This window comes from Monodon monoceros, unplaced genomic scaffold (assembly GCF_005190385.1).
Source record: "Monodon monoceros isolate NGI ecotype Baffin Bay Population unplaced genomic scaffold, NGI_Narwhal_1 Super_Scaffold_18, whole genome shotgun sequence".
Taxonomy (NCBI): Eukaryota; Metazoa; Chordata; class Mammalia; order Artiodactyla; family Monodontidae; genus Monodon; species Monodon monoceros.
The window spans coordinates 80377880-80397544 of NW_021703774.1; the positions used below are offsets into that span (position 1 = coordinate 80377880).

The window sequence follows — 19665 nt, forward strand, 5'->3', positions numbered from 1 at the left end:
GCACTGGTGAATACCAGAAAGTGATAAAATTTGCCCAAGATGTCATTAAGTTGTGAACAGTGATAGATTAAAAAAAAAATGAAACCATTTCGTGCTGGTATAACAAATAATTGAAACTTTAAAGAAAATGGTTTCATGTCTATGGGTGTGATACCAGATATATGGTATGTGATAACAGAGACTTCTTTTTTATTAAAAAAAATTACTACTTTCTTAGAAATTTTAGCAACAAACCTTTGGTAATGGTGTAGATAAAGTATTTTTGGCAGATGTCCACAGACAGTCTCTTTTATCTTTTGATTTGCCGTGATCAGCTGATGGGAAGTTTCCAGATTTATTTTGTGAAGGAGCTGCTTTAGAATCAAGTTTCCAACAACTAGTTTCAGGTGTTTCCAATAAAGATGTCCGTGTTTTCTATATTGAACAACAAAAATGAATAAAGTCATCATTAAATGTCATTTTAATTAAAGTACAACTAGAAGAAATATCACTGAAATAAACTAGAATTTACCCCCAAATTTAGTATTGATTAGATAACTTTGAATAAATTTCACTTATCTTCTTTGTCACTTTATTTTCCCATTTAAGATGAAAGTGGTATCTGCCCCTCTTTGTCTTCACAGAGCTGCTATGAAAACAAGTAAGACATCTCAACTCCCTATTTGACCAAAAGTTGAGAATTCTCCAGAGAAAAATCTCTATTCCTGGTGGCAAAAAAATCTTAATCTGAGGTTCATTCCAACAGCCTAACAGCCAAAGGGCATTCTCTTTTATGCTTTCATATTTTCTCTATCAACTATAAAAATATCAGCTTTTCCTATCCACCAGCTTCATGCCCCTCCAAAAAAAAAAAAAAACAGAGAAGAAAAATTATGAAAGTAAAGAACTAGAGAAATTTTCAGGAAATTTTTCAGGGTAAGATAAAGGTAGCTGATTAGAAGGCACAAACTACTATGTATAAAATAAATAAGCTACAAGGATATATTGTACAGCACAGAGAATATACCCAATATTTTATAATAACTATAAATGGAGTATAACCTTTAAAATTTGTGAATCTCTATGTTGTATACCTGAAACTTATATAATACTGTAAGGAAACTATACCTCAATTAAAAAATAAAATATAAATTTTTAAAAAGGAGCTAAATGAGGTAATTTGAAGGTTTCTTGCCCAGTTCTAGTGATCTCACTTCATTATCCTTTTTCCAATAGGTATGAATTTTGGCAGCATTTTTTCCACAGAGTTGCATTTCTATATCTTTTTCCATAAATATTTCTATATCATAGCTGATAACACAATTTTGATGAAAGCAAATTTTCTTCCGCTCTCTGGACTCATCAGGAGTCATCCTCAAAATCTCCAAAATGTAACTGCTTTCATGGACAAATTTTTCATACCCAAAAGGACTGAGAATAGCAACTACACCACCCTGTGGTCATATCTTGGAATCTAACATTTCCCTAGTAGCCTAAAAGAAAATGCACCAGCATTCTAGACTACTGAAATAACCCTCTTTGTAATACATCATGAAAATGTATATACTTTCCTACAAGTTACATTCTTTTCTGAATATTACATTTCCAATGATGCATATATACAGAACATTCATGATTTTCTCTGTTGTTCTTTTTAAACAAACATTTATTCGGTATTTCCTATGTGCCAAGCACTATTTTATTTTATTATTTTTTTAATACATCTTTATTGGAGTATAAAGTATACCAGCTTTACAATGGTGTATTAGTTTCTGCTTTATAACAAAGTGAATCAGTTATACATATACATATGTTCCCATATCTCTTCCCTCTTGCATCTCCCTCCCTCCCACTCTCCCTATCCCACCCCTCCAGGCGGTCACAAAGCACCGAGCTGATCTCCCTGCCAAGCACTATTTTAAATGCTTCACAAAGCATTAAATGAGATAATAATCTCATTTAATCTTCATAACAACTTTAGGAAAAAGGTACTATTATTATCCCTAGGTGATAAAACTGAAGCATGAAGAAATAACATTCCCAACCTCAGAAATGTTTGATAAACCTAATGATTATTATATATAAGGCTTGTGATACTTCAATATTGTTGGAATAAAGCATAGCACACAAAAGTCTATTTAAATCTTTTCATTTCATCATTTTCTCATTATTTGCAATATATATATCTAGACACCCAGATAAAATATAGGGAATTATCTAATCTACTTGATAACATACATAAATAATAGACATATGTTACTGGAATTATACATGAATCAAAACAACTCTATAAGAATATGTGATATATACTTTCATAATATGAACATATTCTATATTTAGAAATAAATATTGGAGTTTAACCAATTTATCATCTTCATCAGACACTTCGCTTAGACTATATCTAACCCTCCTGGCTAATTTTAATATAACAATAATTTCTCCAAATATAATGTTTTCAAATATCTATCACAGTGTCCGGACATATGAAGCACCTAATATTCACTCACAGGTGCAATATTTCTTTCTTTCTTCTCTTTGAACCCAAATGTAACAAAATTATATCACTGTCTATACAAAAAAACTGAACATTGTTGTTTGGTATAGACAAACAACATACTCTTATGTTAAACAAACATATACAAACAATATACAAACAAACAAGACAAACAATATACTCTGTTACTTTCAGTTTATAGTTAAAGCAACTTCTGTGGGGACTTAGGAGACTACATCACTGTGTATAAGGAATATTTAATCATTTTAACTAAAATTTGCAATAAAACTCTTCTGTAATAATTCTATATTACCAACTGGATTAGAAGCTGAATATAACCTCCCTTTCTCATACCTGATGCTTCCTTCTATGTACAGGGAACATTCTTAACTTCTCTCTGCTTTCTTAGAGAAACAGCAATGACTTAATGGGATTGTTGAATATGAAAGGAGTAACGGGGGACATATAGTTCAGCCCCTTCCTTACTCCTCCTCTTGGGTACCAGAAGAAGCACACATTCTACTCTATGCCATACATTTTACAAGAGCAGGCCATTCAAGTAGGTACACTTGTCCCAGTCTAGCTCTACCTGTGATAGAGTAGATAAACTTGTTTAATTTAGGATTTCAGGATTAAGAAATCCTGTTGCCTTCAAATATAAGCCACACTGTCCAATGTTATTTGTCAATAATAAAGATATTATGTTGATTTTCACTGCCTTTCTCAGTTGGCTTAGACTTAAGAGAGCAAGATGTCATTTATTTAGCCCTCTCAAACCTCAAAATTAAACACAATCTAAACATGAGCTTTAGAATTTTTAATTGAAATATTTTCCCCTAATGTTGGAAATATCTCAAGAAACACAGAAGTACCTAACTAATTTAATGCTATAATAAAAACTATAAAAGAATAAAATCTCTAAGTTTCCAAATGACAAATGCTTTGAAATTTTTTAGCTAATGCTTTTGAATTAATAAATAGAAAGAAACAATTTTGGAAATGAAATTGTGTGATATATATATATTTAATTTTTATTGGGGTATAGTTGATTTACAATGTTGTATTAGTTTCAGGGGTACAGCAAAGTGAATCTGTTATACATATACATATATCCAGTCTTTTTTAGATTCTTTTCCCATATAGGCCATTACAGAGTATTGAATAGAGTTCCCTGTGCTATACCATAGGTCCTTATTAGTTATGTATTTTTATATAGCAGTGGGTATATGTCAATCCCAATCTTCCAATTTATCCCTCCCTCACCCTTTACCCCCTAGTAACCATAAGTTTATTTTCTACACCTGTAACTCTATTTCTGTTTTGTAGATAAGTTCATTTGTAGATTCCACATATAAGCAATATCATATGATATTTGTCTTTCTCTGTCTGACTTAACTTCACTTAGCATGATAATCTCTAGGTCCATCCATGTTCCAGCAAATGGCATTATTTTGTTCTTTTTAATGGCTGAGTAATATTCCATTGTATATATGTACCACATCTTCTGTGTGATATATTTTTGATGTTATTTTCCCATTTATGAACAAAAAAATTTACTAAGTAGATGTTAGAAAGTGAAATGGTTATAAAGAAATCTATGAGAGTTATATAAACCTCTTACCTTGTCTTTTTTTTCTTTGAGAGTAACTGTGTTTTCTTTTGCCTCTCTTTTGAGGTTTGCCTATTAAAAATGAATATCAAGTACATACAATGTAGTCATTACTTTTATAAAAAATTACTGTTCCTATTATCAAATCTTTCCTAAGAAGTATTAACAAAGAATACTGCCTTCTAAATCTTATAAAATAATGAAAAGAAAAAAGAAAAACAAATTAGTTCCTTTCTACAAAGGTATGTTATTTGATTTTGATTACCTTTTTTAAAAATTCTGATCTGTCTCCAGTAGTTATCTGTGGACTCATTAAGTCCTTTAAAACACTGAATCTCAGCTTTCTCATTTGTAAAATGAAGTGGATGGATCAGCTTATAAAGTAAGGGTATATACAAGTAACTAACTGTAAAGAGCTGCAAAGAGATCCAAAATATTGTGAGCCTTTAGAGGCAGAATTCCCTTTTTCTCTGTGTATGGAGAAAAGCAATTCAGTTGGACACTGAATAATCAATTTTCAACTTGAGATAAACAGGTATGAGAGAGAAAAACAAAGTACAAAAAGAGTACAAAATACTTACAAAATAATACATCATTTCTCTAGTACTCCAGGAAACAATACATTTTGCTGGAGATTAGGGCATGTGTATTCAGTGGGAAAAAAAGAAAAATTAACCCTGGCCTAGAGAAAAGAATATGTGCAATGCCTTTAATATGACAATCATCTGGAAAACAGAATGGTTACAGCTCCAAGGAGCCTTAAAGGTCTCAGAGAAGAAAAAGTTTCAATAAGCACAACTTTAGGCAAACTCGCCTTGCCTGCCCATGATGCCTATGCCAATACCTGCACTCACTGAATGTCTGTGTACACCATGGTATCTCTCCTAAAGTGCTGCTCCTAACCAGAGAACACACTTCACCATGAAAGAAGCTGGCAATAAGCTGATGTAACAGTAGTCACTGCTCTTATTATGTATCCTATCAACTACCAATAGTTGATCTTCAGTTATCACAACTGGGGTCTACTCTATGGGGATGAAATGCTGTCTTCTAGGATAAAGTATACCCTCTAAACTGGCTAAATTACACTGATTCTCAGAATACATATCTTGGCTTCTAGAGGATGGAAGGGAGAAAGCACCTCCCAAAACTGCACTTCCTCTACAACTCTGACTTTTGCTACTCCGGAGATCTTAGTACAGTCTGTTCTAATACAACATGGGTTTCCAAGGTGTGAATTAGCTCATATACAAAGGTGTATCTTTGCTAGTGTCTAATTAATCATGAGTTCCCTAAGACCAAAGTGATGGGCAGTCCACTAAGGTACCTATTTAATCTGAGTAACTAAAAAATGCCTGTAATATGGTCTGGCAAAGAGAGGATTGACTTGAGGCACAGGAGTAGAATATGATAGCCCTGTGCCCAAATTTCAGACCTGAATAAATTTACAAACCTAGAACCCTCTAAATTAAACAAAAGCCTGGTACTATTGTGGAAGGATTTTGCAATAATATCACAAATTCATACTGAATCCTTCCTACTATCATGTGCACTGAGAGAAATACTAAGACTTATGGGTAATTGGACATTGACTATTAGCTAACACCAATTCTTGTAACCCATAATGTTATTATTTTTTCACTAGTTTGAGCGCAGGTGTACTGGGGTCAAGTGATAAATAGCACTTAATCCAAGTCCACCTCATGGTGAGCCCATGGAACCATAAACCTATCCTGTGGTCATTTCTTTAGATCCTGAATATACAGCTGAACAGATAAACTCAGTAAGTGGCAAAATCCCCATATTGGTTCTGACTACAGAGTGAGAGATTTTTATATTTGGAAGGACCAATTGGAAGACTTTAGAACTCTCCTTCCATATCAAGAATGTAAACAAATATACAAAATATCACATCTCACTAGGCAGAGATTAAGGCACCATCAAGAGATGAAAGATATAGGAAAGGTGATTTAGTACAGTCTCACAAAGCCAACCTATTTTAAGTGGAAGCTAAGACTGTCATTCGGCAACAATTTCTTCATACCAACTGGTATGTAAAATAGGTCAAAATCGGGATTGGCATATTGACTAGGATCAAAATTGAAAACTAAAACAAAGTTTCATACAAAACATGAGCTCAACTTAAATAATGGAATTGTGATTACAGAACAGAATATGTGTTTTTATTAATCCTGATAATGTAAAATAATTAAACATAAAAATTGTATATGCAAAAGAATAGGCAGTAGGAGAAAGTGTTAGATATACTGTTTAAAAATATAAAGGTAACGAGTAAAATAATTTAAAAAACTATATACACGTCCCAAATCAACCAAAAATACACACACATAAAATTTAGAGAAAAAGACAATAAAATAAATATTAATATGCAATGTAAAATAAAATGGCAAAAGCATGATTAAAATATATATCATATTGATAAGGGTTAATATCCAGAATATGTAAGGAACTCACACAACTCAACCAAAAAAACCCAAATAATTTTTAAATGGGCAAAGGACATGAATAGACGATTCTCCAAAGAGGATATACAAATGGCCAACAAGCGTATGAAAAGATGCCCAACATCACTAATTATAAGAGAAATGCAAATCAAAACTACAATGAGCTATCACTCACACTCCTTAGGAGGATGACCACTATCAAAATAATAGAAAATAAGTGTTGGCAAGGATGCAGAGAAATCGGAACCCTTGCACGCTACTGGCAGAAATGTAAAATGGTACAGTTGCTACAGAAGACTGTATGGTGGTTCCTCAAAAATTAATAATAGAATTACCATATGATCCAGGAATCCCACTTTTGGGTATATATCCAAAAGAATTCACAGCAGGATCTCCAAGAGACATTTGCACACCCATGTTCATTAATTACAACATTAATCACAATAGCCAAGAGGTGGAAGCAACCTAAATGTCCATCACAGATGAATGGATATTCATCCATGTGGTATATACATGCAATGGAATATCAGACTGCCTTAAAAAAAAAAAAGGAAATTCTGTCACATGCTACAAATGGATGAACCTTGAAGACATTATGCTAATTGAAATAATCCAGTTACAGAAAGACAAATACTGCATGGTTCTACTCATATGAAGTATCAAAGGTAGTTAAAATCATAGAAACAGAAAAAAGGTGGTTGGAAGGGGAATTAGTGTTTAATGGATTTAGACTTCCAGTTTTGCAAGATTAAAGAGTTCTAGTGATCTATTGTACAATATGTATATGCTTAAAACTACTAAACTGTATACACTTAAAAAGTGTTAAGATGGATGGTAAATTTAATGATACATATTTTTACCATGATTAAAAAAAGTAAAACTACAACCATTCTATCTTATGAATATCAATATGAAGGTACTAAGTAAAAATATTAGCAAACAGAATCCAGCATCACATTAAAAATACTTCATGACCAAATGGAGTTCATTCCAGAAATGCAAGAATAATTTAAAACTACGAATCGTATCAATAAATACTATTGGAAAAAATAAGCTACTAAAGAAAAAGAGACTCTCAGATTAGAGACTCCATCAGGGTTAATAAGAAATGGACAAAAACATATAAGACAAACAAGTCCAAAAAGAAAGTTAGGATCACAACATAAATATCAGGCAAAGCTGGCTTCAAAGCAAAAAGGACAAAGATGAAAGATACAGTTTCCAAGTAGCAATTAATTAGTATAAACTTTTACACAATGAATAGTATTCATCAAAACATGTAAAGCAAAACTGGTTGAGAACTCACAAAGAAGAGAAATATAACAGTAATAAACGCTTAACTCCTTCTTTCAGCTCATGATTGATCAAACAGAAAAAATATATAACAAAGTTAAAGTAGATGTCAAAAAAAAACTGATACAGTAGATCAAACTGTTTGGTAAAGGTGGAAGAGTGAAGGCAGATTATAAAATCTTCCTCTCCCTACACTAACAAAAAAGTATAAAGGGAGGGAGGAAACGTAAGTAGTCAAGAACCGGCAAAAATGAATTCAACGACAGAAACATACCATACCAGGCCATAATCTCTGATTCTAGTGAAGGTTCAGCATGAAAGATACAGAGTACAGCTGTGCTGATTTGACTCAATGTGTCTCCTAACCTAATCACTACTTACATGGTATTGGTGAAAGTGAACACATATAATAATGAGAAGAATTGTCACTAATATACCTGAATTTGTAAGAAGAAATCTGAGGGGATAAGCAGGCAGTCCAAGAAAAAGAAGCCTAGGAAATGCATGAAAAATGACTAAATCTTATCATTTTGGTCTCTCTAGTCTGGACAAAAAAGCATAACAACCATACCCGTATAGAATTAATTATCCTTGCCAATAAATAGAACATATTAGAAATAAAGTCAAAAGACAAAATGTAAAAAAGAAAAGATTCCCCTGAAGGAGCAGAACACATAAAAAATATGAGATTCACTGAAAAACCACGTGAATTTTGTCCTTATCCCTGGGTCCACCTCTCATCACCTTGTAAGTGAGGTATACCAAATCATGATATTCTTATCTTTTCCCTCATAAAATTTGGTGCGTGAGGAAATACAGCTTGGAAGAGAGATTGGAAAAATGGCAAAAATGAATAACCATAGCTTAACCTGTTGGATAGACACATGGGCTCCAGGGCTTCAGCCTGAGTTGGTTAAAAGATGTGAAGCCTGGGCTTCTCTGATGGCACAGTGGTTGAGAGTCCACCTGCCGATGCAGGGGACACGGGTTCGTGCCCTGGTACGGGAAGATCCCACATGCCGCGGAGTGGCTGAGCCCGTGAGCCATGGCTGCTGAGCCTGCGCGTCCGGAGCCTGTGCTCTGCAATGGGAGAGGCCACAACAGTGAGAGGCCCACGTACCGCAAAAAAAAAAAAAAAAAGATGTGAAGCCTAAGGAAAAAATCATCACAAAACAACTACAGACCAATCTTTGTTATGAATCTAGGTGCAAAAATTGCTCAACAAAATACTAGCAAACCAAATCTAGCAGAATACAAAGAAGATTATATATCATGACAAAGTAGGATTTCTCCCAAGAATTGAAATTGAATTTCATCAAAATTAAAGACTTTGTGCTACAAATGATACCATCAAGAAACTGAAAAGACAATTCAAAGAATGGGAGAAAATGTTTAAAGGTCTTATATCAGATAAGGGACTTGTATCTAGAATATATAAAGAACTCTTAAAACTCAACACTAAAAAAATAAGTAACCTAATTTTAAAATACGCAAAGTATCTGAATAGATATTTCTCCAAAAAAGATATACAAATGGCCAATAGCACGTGAAAAGATGATCAAAATCATTAGGCATTAAATAAATACAAATCAAAACAAAAATGATATACCATGCCACACCCACCTGGATGATTATATCAAAAAAAGACAACAACAAGTATTGGTGAGGTTGTGGAAAAATTGAGACCTTCATGCACTACTTAGTGGGAATCCAAAATGGTACAGTTGGTTTAGAGAACAGTTGGGCAGTATCTTAAAATATAAAACATAGAGACACCATATTACCCAGCAATTCTACTTCTACATATATAATCAAGAGAAATGAAAACATATATCCTCACAAAACTTGTACACAAATATTCTTAACAGCATTATTCTTAATAGTCAAAATGGAAACAACCCAAATTTCCATCAATTGATAAATGGATAAATAAAACAGTATACCCATATAACAAAATATTATTCAGTAATAAAAAGGAATGAAGTACTGATATATGCTAGGACATGGTTGGACCTTGAAGACATTATGCTCAGTGAAACAAGACCATATATTATATGATTTCATTTAAGTGAAATATCCAGAAAAGGTAAATCTTATAGAAATAGAAAGTAGATCATTGATTGACTAGAGCTAGTGAATTTGTTGATGGGAGCTAAGGGGCAGGTATAATTGCTGCTGGGGGGTTGATACATATATTCTAAAACTACGTAGCAGTGATGGTTGCACAACTCTCAGTAACTGTCAATATATGTAAAAGCCACTGAATTGTACACTTTAAATGGATGATTATATAGTACATAAATTATATGTCAGTGAAACTGTTTTTAAAAACTTTTGGAGCTGAGCAAGGAAACAGACAAAGTTGGGGACTTTAACACCCCTCTTTCAGCTACTGATAGAATTACTAGGCAGAAAGTCAGCAAAAATATATAAAACCTGAACAACACAACTAACTAATTAGGTTTAATTGACATTTACAGTACACTCCACCAACAATAGCATAACATACATTTGTTTCAAGCACCTATAGATCATTCACCAAGACAGACCATATTCTGGGCCATAAAGCGAACCTCAACAAATTTAAAAGAATAAAACGGCTATGGACTAAATGTTTGTACCCCCCCAAAATTCATATATCAAGGCCTTAACACCCAGTGTGGAATGGTGTTCGGAGGTAGGGCCTTTAAGAAGTAATTGGGTTTGGAAGAGGTCATAGAGGTGAAGCCCTCACGATGGGACTGGTACTCATAAAGAGTTGAAGAGACCAGCATTCTCTTTCAGCCATGTGAGGACATAGCAAGAAAGTAACTGTCTTCAAGCCAGGAAATGGGCCCTGACCAGAACTTTACCATGCTGGCACTCTGATCTCAGACTTACAGCTTCCAGAACTGTGAGAAATAATATTTGTTGTTTAAGCCATTCAATCTATGGTATTTTTGTTATAGTATTACGCAGACAAATACAGAACTCATAAAGATTGTATTCTCTAACCATAATGGAATCAAACTAGAAATCAGTAACAGAGAGACAACAGGAAAATCTTTGAACACATGAAAATTTGAAAACAAACTTCTAAATAATCAATGGGTCAAAGAAAAAGTCTCAAAGAAAAATAAAATTATAAGAACTGAATGGGGAGAGGGGGAAGATGGCGAAGAGTAAGACGCGGAGATCACCTTCCTCCCCACAGATACATCAGAAATACATCTACACGTGGAACAACTCCTAGAGAACACCTACTGAACGCTGGCAGAACTCATCAGACCTCCCAAAAGAGAAGAAACTCCCTACGTACCTGGGTAGGGCAAAAGAAAAAAGAATAAACAGAGACAAAAGAATAGGGACAGGATGGGACCTGCACCAGTGGGAGGGAGCTGTGAAGGAGGAAAGGTTTCCACACACAAGGAAGCCCCTTCGCGGGCAGAGACTGCAGGTGGCGGAGGGGGGAAGCTTCGGTGCCGCGGAGGAGAGCACAGCTACAGGGGTGTGGAGGGCAAAGGGGAGAGATTCCCACACAGAGGATCAGTGCCGACTGGCACTCACCAGCCCGAGAGGCTTGTCTGCTCACCCACCGGGGAGGGCAGGGCTGGGAGCTGAGGCTCGGGATTCAGTTGGATCGCAGGCAGAGGACTGGCGGCGAGAACACAGCCTGAAGGGGTTAGTGCACCACAGCTAGCCGGGAGGGAGTCCGGGGAAAAGTCTGGACCTGCCGAAGAGGCAAGAGACTTTTTCTTCCCTTTTTGTTTCCTGGTGCGCGAGGAGAGGGGATTCAGAGCAATGCTTAAAGGAGCTCCAGAGATGGGCGCGAGCCGCGGCTATCAGCGCGGACCCCAGAGACGGGCATGGGACGCTAAGGCTGCTGCTGCCACCACCAAGAAGCCTGTGTGCAAGCACAGGTCACTATCCACACCTCCCCTCCCGGGAGCCTGTGCAGTCCGCCACTGCGAGAGTCCCGGGATCCAGGGACAACTTCCCCGGGAGAACACATGTTGGGCGCCTGAGGCTGCTGCAACGTCCTGCTGGCCTCTGCCGCCGCAGGCTCGCCACGCACTCCGTGCACCTCCCTCCCCCCAGCCTGAGCGAGCCAGAGCCCCCGAATCAGCTGCTCCTTTAACCCCGTCCTGTCTGAGCAAAGAACAGACACCCTCAGGCAACCTACACGCAGAGGCGGGGCCACATACCAAGCTGAACCCCGGGAGCTGTGCGAACACAGAAGAGAAAGGGAAATTTCTCCCAGCAGCCTCAGGAGCAGCGGATTAAATCTCCACAATCAACTTGATGTACCCTGCATCGGTGGAATACCTGAATGGACAACGAAACATCCCAAATTGAGGAGGTGGACTTTGACAGCAAGATATATTATTTGTTCCCCTTTTCCTCTTTTTGTGAGTGTATATGTGTATGCTTCAGTGTGAGATTTTGTACAGCTTTGCTTTCACCATTTGTCCTAGGATTCCGTCCGTCGGTTTTTTTTTTACTTAAAATTTTTTTTTCTTAATAATTACTTTTTATTTTAATAACTTTATTTTATCCTCTTTCTTTCTTTCTACTTTTTCTCCCTTTTATTCTGAGCCGTGTGGATGAAAGGCTCTTGGTGCTGCAGCCAGGAGTCAGTGCTGTGCCTCTGAAGTGGGAGAGCCAACTTCAGGACACTGGTCCACAAGAGACCTCCCAGCTCCACGTAATATCAAACGGTGAAAATCTCCCAGAGATCTCCATTTCAACACCAACACCTAGCTTTACTCAACGACCAGCAAGCTACAGTGCTGGACACCCTATGCCAAACAACCAGCAAGACAGGAACACAACCCCACCCATTAGCAGAGAGGCTGCCTAAAATCATAATAAGGCCACAGACACCCCAAAACATACCACCAGACGTGGACCTGCCCAACAGAAAGACAAGATCCAGCCTCATGCACCAGAACACAGGCACTAGTCCCCTCCACCAGGAAGCCTACACAACCCACTGAACCAACTTTAGCCACTGGGGACAGACACCAAAAACAATGGGAACTACGAATCTGCAGCCTGCAAAAAGGAGACCCCAAACACAGTAAGATAAGCAAAATGAGAAGACAGAAAAACATACAGCAGATGAAGGAGCAAGATAAAAACCCACCAGACCTAACAAATGAAGAGGAAATAGGCAGTCTACCTGAAAAAAAATTCAGAATAATGATAGTAAAGATGATCCAAGATCTTGGAAATACAATAGAGAAAATGCAAGAAACATTTAACAAGGACCTAGAAGAACTAAAGAGGAAACAAGCAATGATGAACAACACAATAAATGAAATTAAAAATACTCTAGAAGGGATCAATAGCAGAATAACTGAGGCAGAAGAACGGATAAGTGACCTGGAAGATAAAATAGTGGAAATAACTACTGCAGAGCAGAATAAAGAAAAAAGAATGAAAAGAACTGAAGATAGTCTCAGAGACTTCTGGGACAACATTAAATGCAACAACATTCGAATTATAGGGGTTCCAGAAGAAGAAGAGAAAAAGAAAGGGACTGAGAAAATATTTGAAGAGATTATAGTTGAAAACTTCCCTAATATGGGAAAGGAAATAGTTAATCAAGTCCAGAAAGCACAGAGAGTCCCACACAGGATAAATCCAAGGAGAAACACGCCAAGACACATATTAATCAAACTGCCAAAAATTAAATACAAACAAAACATATTAAAAGCAGCAAGGGAAAAACAACAAATAACACACAAGGGAATCCCCATAAGGTTAACAGCTGATCTTTCAGCAGAAAATCTGCAAGCCAAAAGGGACTGGCAGGACATATTTAAAGTGATGAAGGAGAAAAACCTACAACCAAGATTACTCTAACCAGCAAGGATCTCATTCAGATTTGATGGAGAAATTAAAACCTTTACAGACAAGCAAAAGCTGAGAGAGTTCACCACCACCAAACCAGCTTTACAACAAATGCCAAAGGAACTTCTCTAGGCAAGAAACACAAGAGGAGGAAAAGACCTACAATAACAAACCCAAAACAATTAATAAAATGGGAATAGTAACATACATATCGATAATTACCTTAAATGTAAGTGGATTAAATGCTCCCACCAAAAGACACAGACTGGCTGAATGGATACAAAAACAAGACCCATATATATGCTGTCTACAAGAGACCCACTTCAGACCTAGGGACACATACAGGCTGAAAGTGAGGGGATGGAAAAAGATATTCCATGCAAATGGAAACCAAAAGAAAGCTGGAGTAGCAATTCTCATATCAGACAAAATAGACTTTAAAATAAAGACTATTAGAAGAGACAAAGAAGGACACTACATAATGATCAAGGGATCAATCCAAGAAGAAGATATAACAATTGTAAATATTTCTGCACCCAACATAGGAGCACCTCAATACATAAGGCAAATACTAACAGCCATAAAAGGGGAAATCGACAGTAACACATTCATAGTAGGGGACTTTAACACCCCACTTTCACCAATGGACAGATCATCCAAAATGAAATAAATAAGGAAACACAAGCTTTAAATGATACATTAAACAAGGTGGACTTAATTGATATTTATAGGACATTCCATCCAAAACCAACAGAATACACATTTTTCTCAAGTGCTCATGGAACAATCTCCAGGATAGATCATATCTTGGGTCACAAAGCAAGCCTTGGTAAATTTAAGAAAATTGAAATTGTATCAAGTATCTTTTCCGACCACAAGGCTATGAGACTAGATATCAATTACAGGAAAAGATCTGTAAAAAACACAGACACATGGTGGCTAAACAATACAATACTTAATAACGAAGTGATCACTTAAGAAATCAAAGAGGAAATAAAAAAATACCTAGAAACAAATGACAATGGAGACACGATGACCCAAAACCTATGGGATGCAGCAAAAGCAGTTCTAAGAGGGAAGTTTATAGCAATACAATCGTACCTTAAGAAACAGGAAGCATCTCGAATAAACAACCTAACCTTGCACCTAAAGCAGTTAGAGAAAGAAGAACAAAAATCCCCAAAGTTAGCAGAAGGAAAGAAATCATAAAGATCAGATCAGAAATAAATGAAAAAGAAATGAAGGAAACGATAGCAAAGATCAATAAACTAAAAGCTGGTTCTTTGAGAAGATAAACAAAATAGATAAACCATTAGCCAGACTCATCAAAACAAAATGAAGAAGACTCAAATCAATAGAATTAAAAATGAAAAAGAAGTAACAACTGACACTGCAGAAATACAAAAGATCATGAGAGATTACTACAAGCAACTCTATGCCAATAAAATGGACAACCTGGAAGAAATGGACAAATCTTAGAAATGCACAACCTGCCAAGACTGAATCAGGAAGAAATAGAAAATATGAACAGACCAATCACAAGCACTGAAATTGAAACTGCGATAAAAAATCTTCCAACAAACAAAAGCCCAGGACCAGATGGCTTCACGGGCAAATTCTACCAAACATTTAGAGAAGAGCTAACACCTATCCTTCTCAAACTCTTCCAAAACACAGCAGAGGGAGGAACACTCCCAAACTCATTCTACGAGGACACCATCACCCTGATACCAAAACCAGACAAGGATGTCACAAAGAAAGAAAACTACAGGCCAATATCACTGATGAACATAGATGCAAAAATTCTCAACAAAATATTAACAAACAGAATCCAACAGCACATTAAAAGGGTCATACCCCATGATTAAGTGGCGTTTATTCCAGGAATGCAAGGATTCTTCAATATACGCAAATCTATCAATGTGATAAACCATATTAACAAATTGAAGGAGAAAAACCATATGATCAACTCAGTAGATGCAGAGAAAGCGTTCGAAAAAATTCAACAACCATTTATGATAAAAAACCCTGCAGAAAGTAGGCATAGAGGGAACTTTCCTCAACATAATAAAGGCCACATATGACAAACCCACAGCCAACATCATCCTCAATGGTGAAAAGGAGAAAGCATTTCCACTAAGATCAGGAACAAGACAAGGTTGCCCACTCTCACCACTCTTATTCAACATAGTTTTGGAAGTTTTAACCACAGCAATCAGATAAGAAAAGGAAATAAAGGGAATCCAAATCAGAAAAGAAGAAGTAAAGCTGTCACTGTTTACAGATGACATGATACTATACATAGAGAATCCTAAAGATGCTGCCAGACAACTACTAGAGCTAATCAATGAATTTGGTAAAGCAGCAGGATACAAAATTACTGCACAGAAATCTCTGGCATTCCTATACACTAATGATGAAAAATCTGAAAGTGAAATCAAGAAAACACTCCCATTTACCACTGCAACAAAAAGAATACAATATCTAGGAATAAGCCTACCTAAGGAGACAAAAGACCTGTATGCAGAAAATTATAAGACACTGATGAAAGCAATTAAAGATGATACAAATAGATGGAGAGATATATCATATTCTTGGATTGGAAGAATCAACATTGTGAAAATGACTCTACTACCCAAAGCAATCTACAGATTCAATGCAATCCCTATCAAACTACCACTGGCATTTTTCACAGAACTAGAACAAAAAATTTCACAATTTGTATGGAAACAGAAAAGACCCCGAATAGCCAAAGCAATCTTGAGAGCCAGAAACGGAGCTGGAGGAATCAGGCTCCCTGACTTCAGACTATACTACAAAGCTACAGTAATCAAGACACTATGGTACTGGCACAAAAACAAAAATATAGATCAATGCAACAGGATAGAAAGCCCAGAGATAAACCCACACACATATGGTCACCTTATCTTTGATAAAGGAGGCAGGAATGTACAGTGGAGAAAGGACAGCCTCTTTGATAAGTGGTCCTGGGAAAACTGGACAGGTACATGTAAAAGTATGAAATTAGAACACTCCCTAACACCATACACAAAAATTAGCTTAGAATGGATTAAAGACATAAATGTAAGGCCAGAAACTATCAAACTCTTAGAGGAAAACATAGACAGAACACTCTATGACGTAAATCACATCAAGATCCTTTTTGACCCACCTCTTAGAGAAATGGAAATCAAAACCAAAATAAACAAATGGGGCCTAATGAAACTTCAAAGCTTTTGCACAGCAAAGGAAACCATAAACAAGACCAAAAGACAACCCTCAGAATGGGAGAAAATATTGCAAATGAAGCAACTGACAAAGGATTAATCTCCAAAATTTACAAGCAGCTCAATAACAAAAAACCAAACAACCCAATCCAAAAATGGGCAGAAGACCTAAATAGACATTTCTCCAAAGAAGATATACAGATTGCCAACAAACACATGAAACAATGCTCATCATCATTAATCATTAGAGAAATGCAAATCAAAACTACAATGAGATATCATCTCACACCAGTCAGAATGGCCATCATCAAAAAATCTAGAAACAATAAATGCTGGAGAGGGTGTGGACAAAAGGGAACCCTCTTGCACTGCTGGTGGGAATGTGAATTGGTACAGCCACTATGGAGAACAGTATGGAGGTTCCTTAAAAGACTACAAACAGAACTACCATATGACCCAGCAATCCCACTACTGGGCATATACCCTGAGAAAACCATAATTCAAAAAGAATCATGTACCAAAATGTTCATTGCAGCTCTATTTACAATAGCCCGGAGATGGAAGCAACCTAAGTGTCCGTCATCGGATGAATGGATAAAGAAGATGTGGCACATATATACAATGGAATATTACTCAGCCATAAAAAGAAACAAAATTGAGTTATTTGTAGTGAGGTGGATGGACCTAGAGTCTTTCATACAGAGTGAAGTAACTCAGAAACAGAAAGGCAAATACCGTATGCTAACATATATATATGGAATCTAAGAAAAAAAAATGTCGTGAAGAACCTAGGGGTAAGACGGGAATAAAGACACAGACCTACTAGAGAAGGGACTTGAGGATATAGTGAGGGGGGAGGGTAAGCTGTGACAAAGTGAGAGAGTGGCATGGACATATATACACTACCAAACATAAAATAGATAGCTAGTGGGAAGCAGCCGCATAGCACAGGGAGATCAGCTGGGTACTTTGTGACCACCTAGAGGGGTGGGATAGGGAGGGTGGGAGAGAGGGAGACACAAGAGGGAAGAGATATGGGAACATATGTATATGTATAACTGATTCACTTTGTTATAAAGCAGAAACTAACACACCATTGTAAAGCAATTATACTCCAGTAAAGATGTAAAAAAAAAAGTCTTTAGAGACATGAAAAGTAGGGCTAACCTTTCATTTCAAAAGTCTAGTAAAGAAGTAAAAAAAAAAACTGAATGAACACAAAACACAACATATCAAAACATACGGGACACAGCTAAAGCAGTACTGAGAGAGAAATTTATAGTACTAAATGCTTACATTAGGAAAAAGGGGAGAGTGATTTCAGCAAAATGGCAGAATAGGCGTTTTTACCATCCTCCCCATCAAGAACACAGATTTTGACTATAATCCATAGATGAGAATACCTCTGTGGAAGTTCTGGAGTTCAAAAGAGAACTTCCAGCACACCATTAGAGAAAAAAAAAAAAAAAATCCCAGATTCAACACACTGAAGAAGATAAGAAGAATGGTTTCATTTTACCCACATCACCCCCTCTCCCAAGACAGTACAGCACAGCTCCCAGAGAGAACCTGTTAAGTCAGCAATTTTTCCCATGGGGAAAAGTGAGACCAGGAAAGTAAGCACCTAGCTTCCCCAACTATGCAAAACACTGCCAAATATTTGCAAACCATATATGTGATAAAGGGTTAATGTCAAAAACATATAAAGAACTCATACAATTCAATAGCCAAAAGCCAAACGATCCAATTTAAAAATTGGCACAGGACCTGAGTAGACATATTTCCAAAGAAGATATATAAATGGCCAACAAGTAAATGAAAAGGTATTCAACATCACTAATCATCAGGGAACTGCAAATCAAAAGTACTATTAGATATATTACCTCATGTTTGTTGGAATGGCTATTATCAAATAAAACAAGAGATAAACGCTGGCATGGATGCAGAGAAAAAGAAGAACCCTTGTGCACTACAGATGGGAAGGTAAATTGGTTCAGCCCCTACAGAAAACAGTATAAAGATTCTTCAAAAAATTAAAAATAGAACTGCCATACAAGTCAGCAATTCTACTTCTGAGACTACATCCAAAGGAAATGAAATTATTATGTTGAAGAGGTATTTGCACCCCCATGTAGCATTATTCACAACATCCAATACATGGAAACAACCTGAGTGTCCATAGACAAAGAATGGATAGAGAAAGTGCAGTATATATATACAATGGAGTATTATTCAGGTGTAAAAGGAAGGAAATCCTTTCATTTGTAACAACATGGTTAGACCTTGAGAGCATTATGCTAACTGAAATAGACAGAGAAAGACAAATACTATATGATATCACTTATATGTGGAATCTTAAGAAACAAACAAAACACAACTAAATTCACAGAGAAGAGGATTAGATTTATGGTTACAAGACGCAGGGTTTGGGGTGATGGGGAACTGGATGAAGGTGGTCAAAAGGCACTAACATCCAGTTATAAGACAAGTACTAGGGATGTAATGTATAACATGATGACTATCATTAACACTACTGTATGGTACATTTGAAAGTTGCTAAGAGAGTAAAACCTAAGAGTTCTCATCACAAGGAAAAAACCTTTTTTTTCTTTGTCTTTCTTTTTCTTAATCTATATGAGATGATGGATGTTAACTAAACTTATTGTGGTTATCATTTTACAATGTATGTAAGGCAAATCATGCTGTACACCTTAACTTATACAGTGCTGTCAATTATATCTCAATAAAATTGGAAAAAGAACC

At 36.3% G+C, this 19665-nt stretch overlaps 1 protein-coding gene across 1 annotated transcript in view; it reads right to left on the bottom strand.

Annotated features, from left to right (window-relative positions):
- SYCP1 (synaptonemal complex protein 1) overlaps positions 1-19665 on the bottom strand; it is a 145376-nt gene that overhangs the window by 15185 nt on the left and 110526 nt on the right. Inside the window, exons 28-29 of the mRNA XM_029229102.1 lie at positions 4095-4154; positions 235-414 (exon numbers count right to left, since the gene is read on the bottom strand). Coding sequence (XP_029084935.1) covers positions 235-414; positions 4095-4154 — 240 coding nt within the window. The remainder of the gene's footprint in view (positions 1-234; positions 415-4094; positions 4155-19665) is intronic.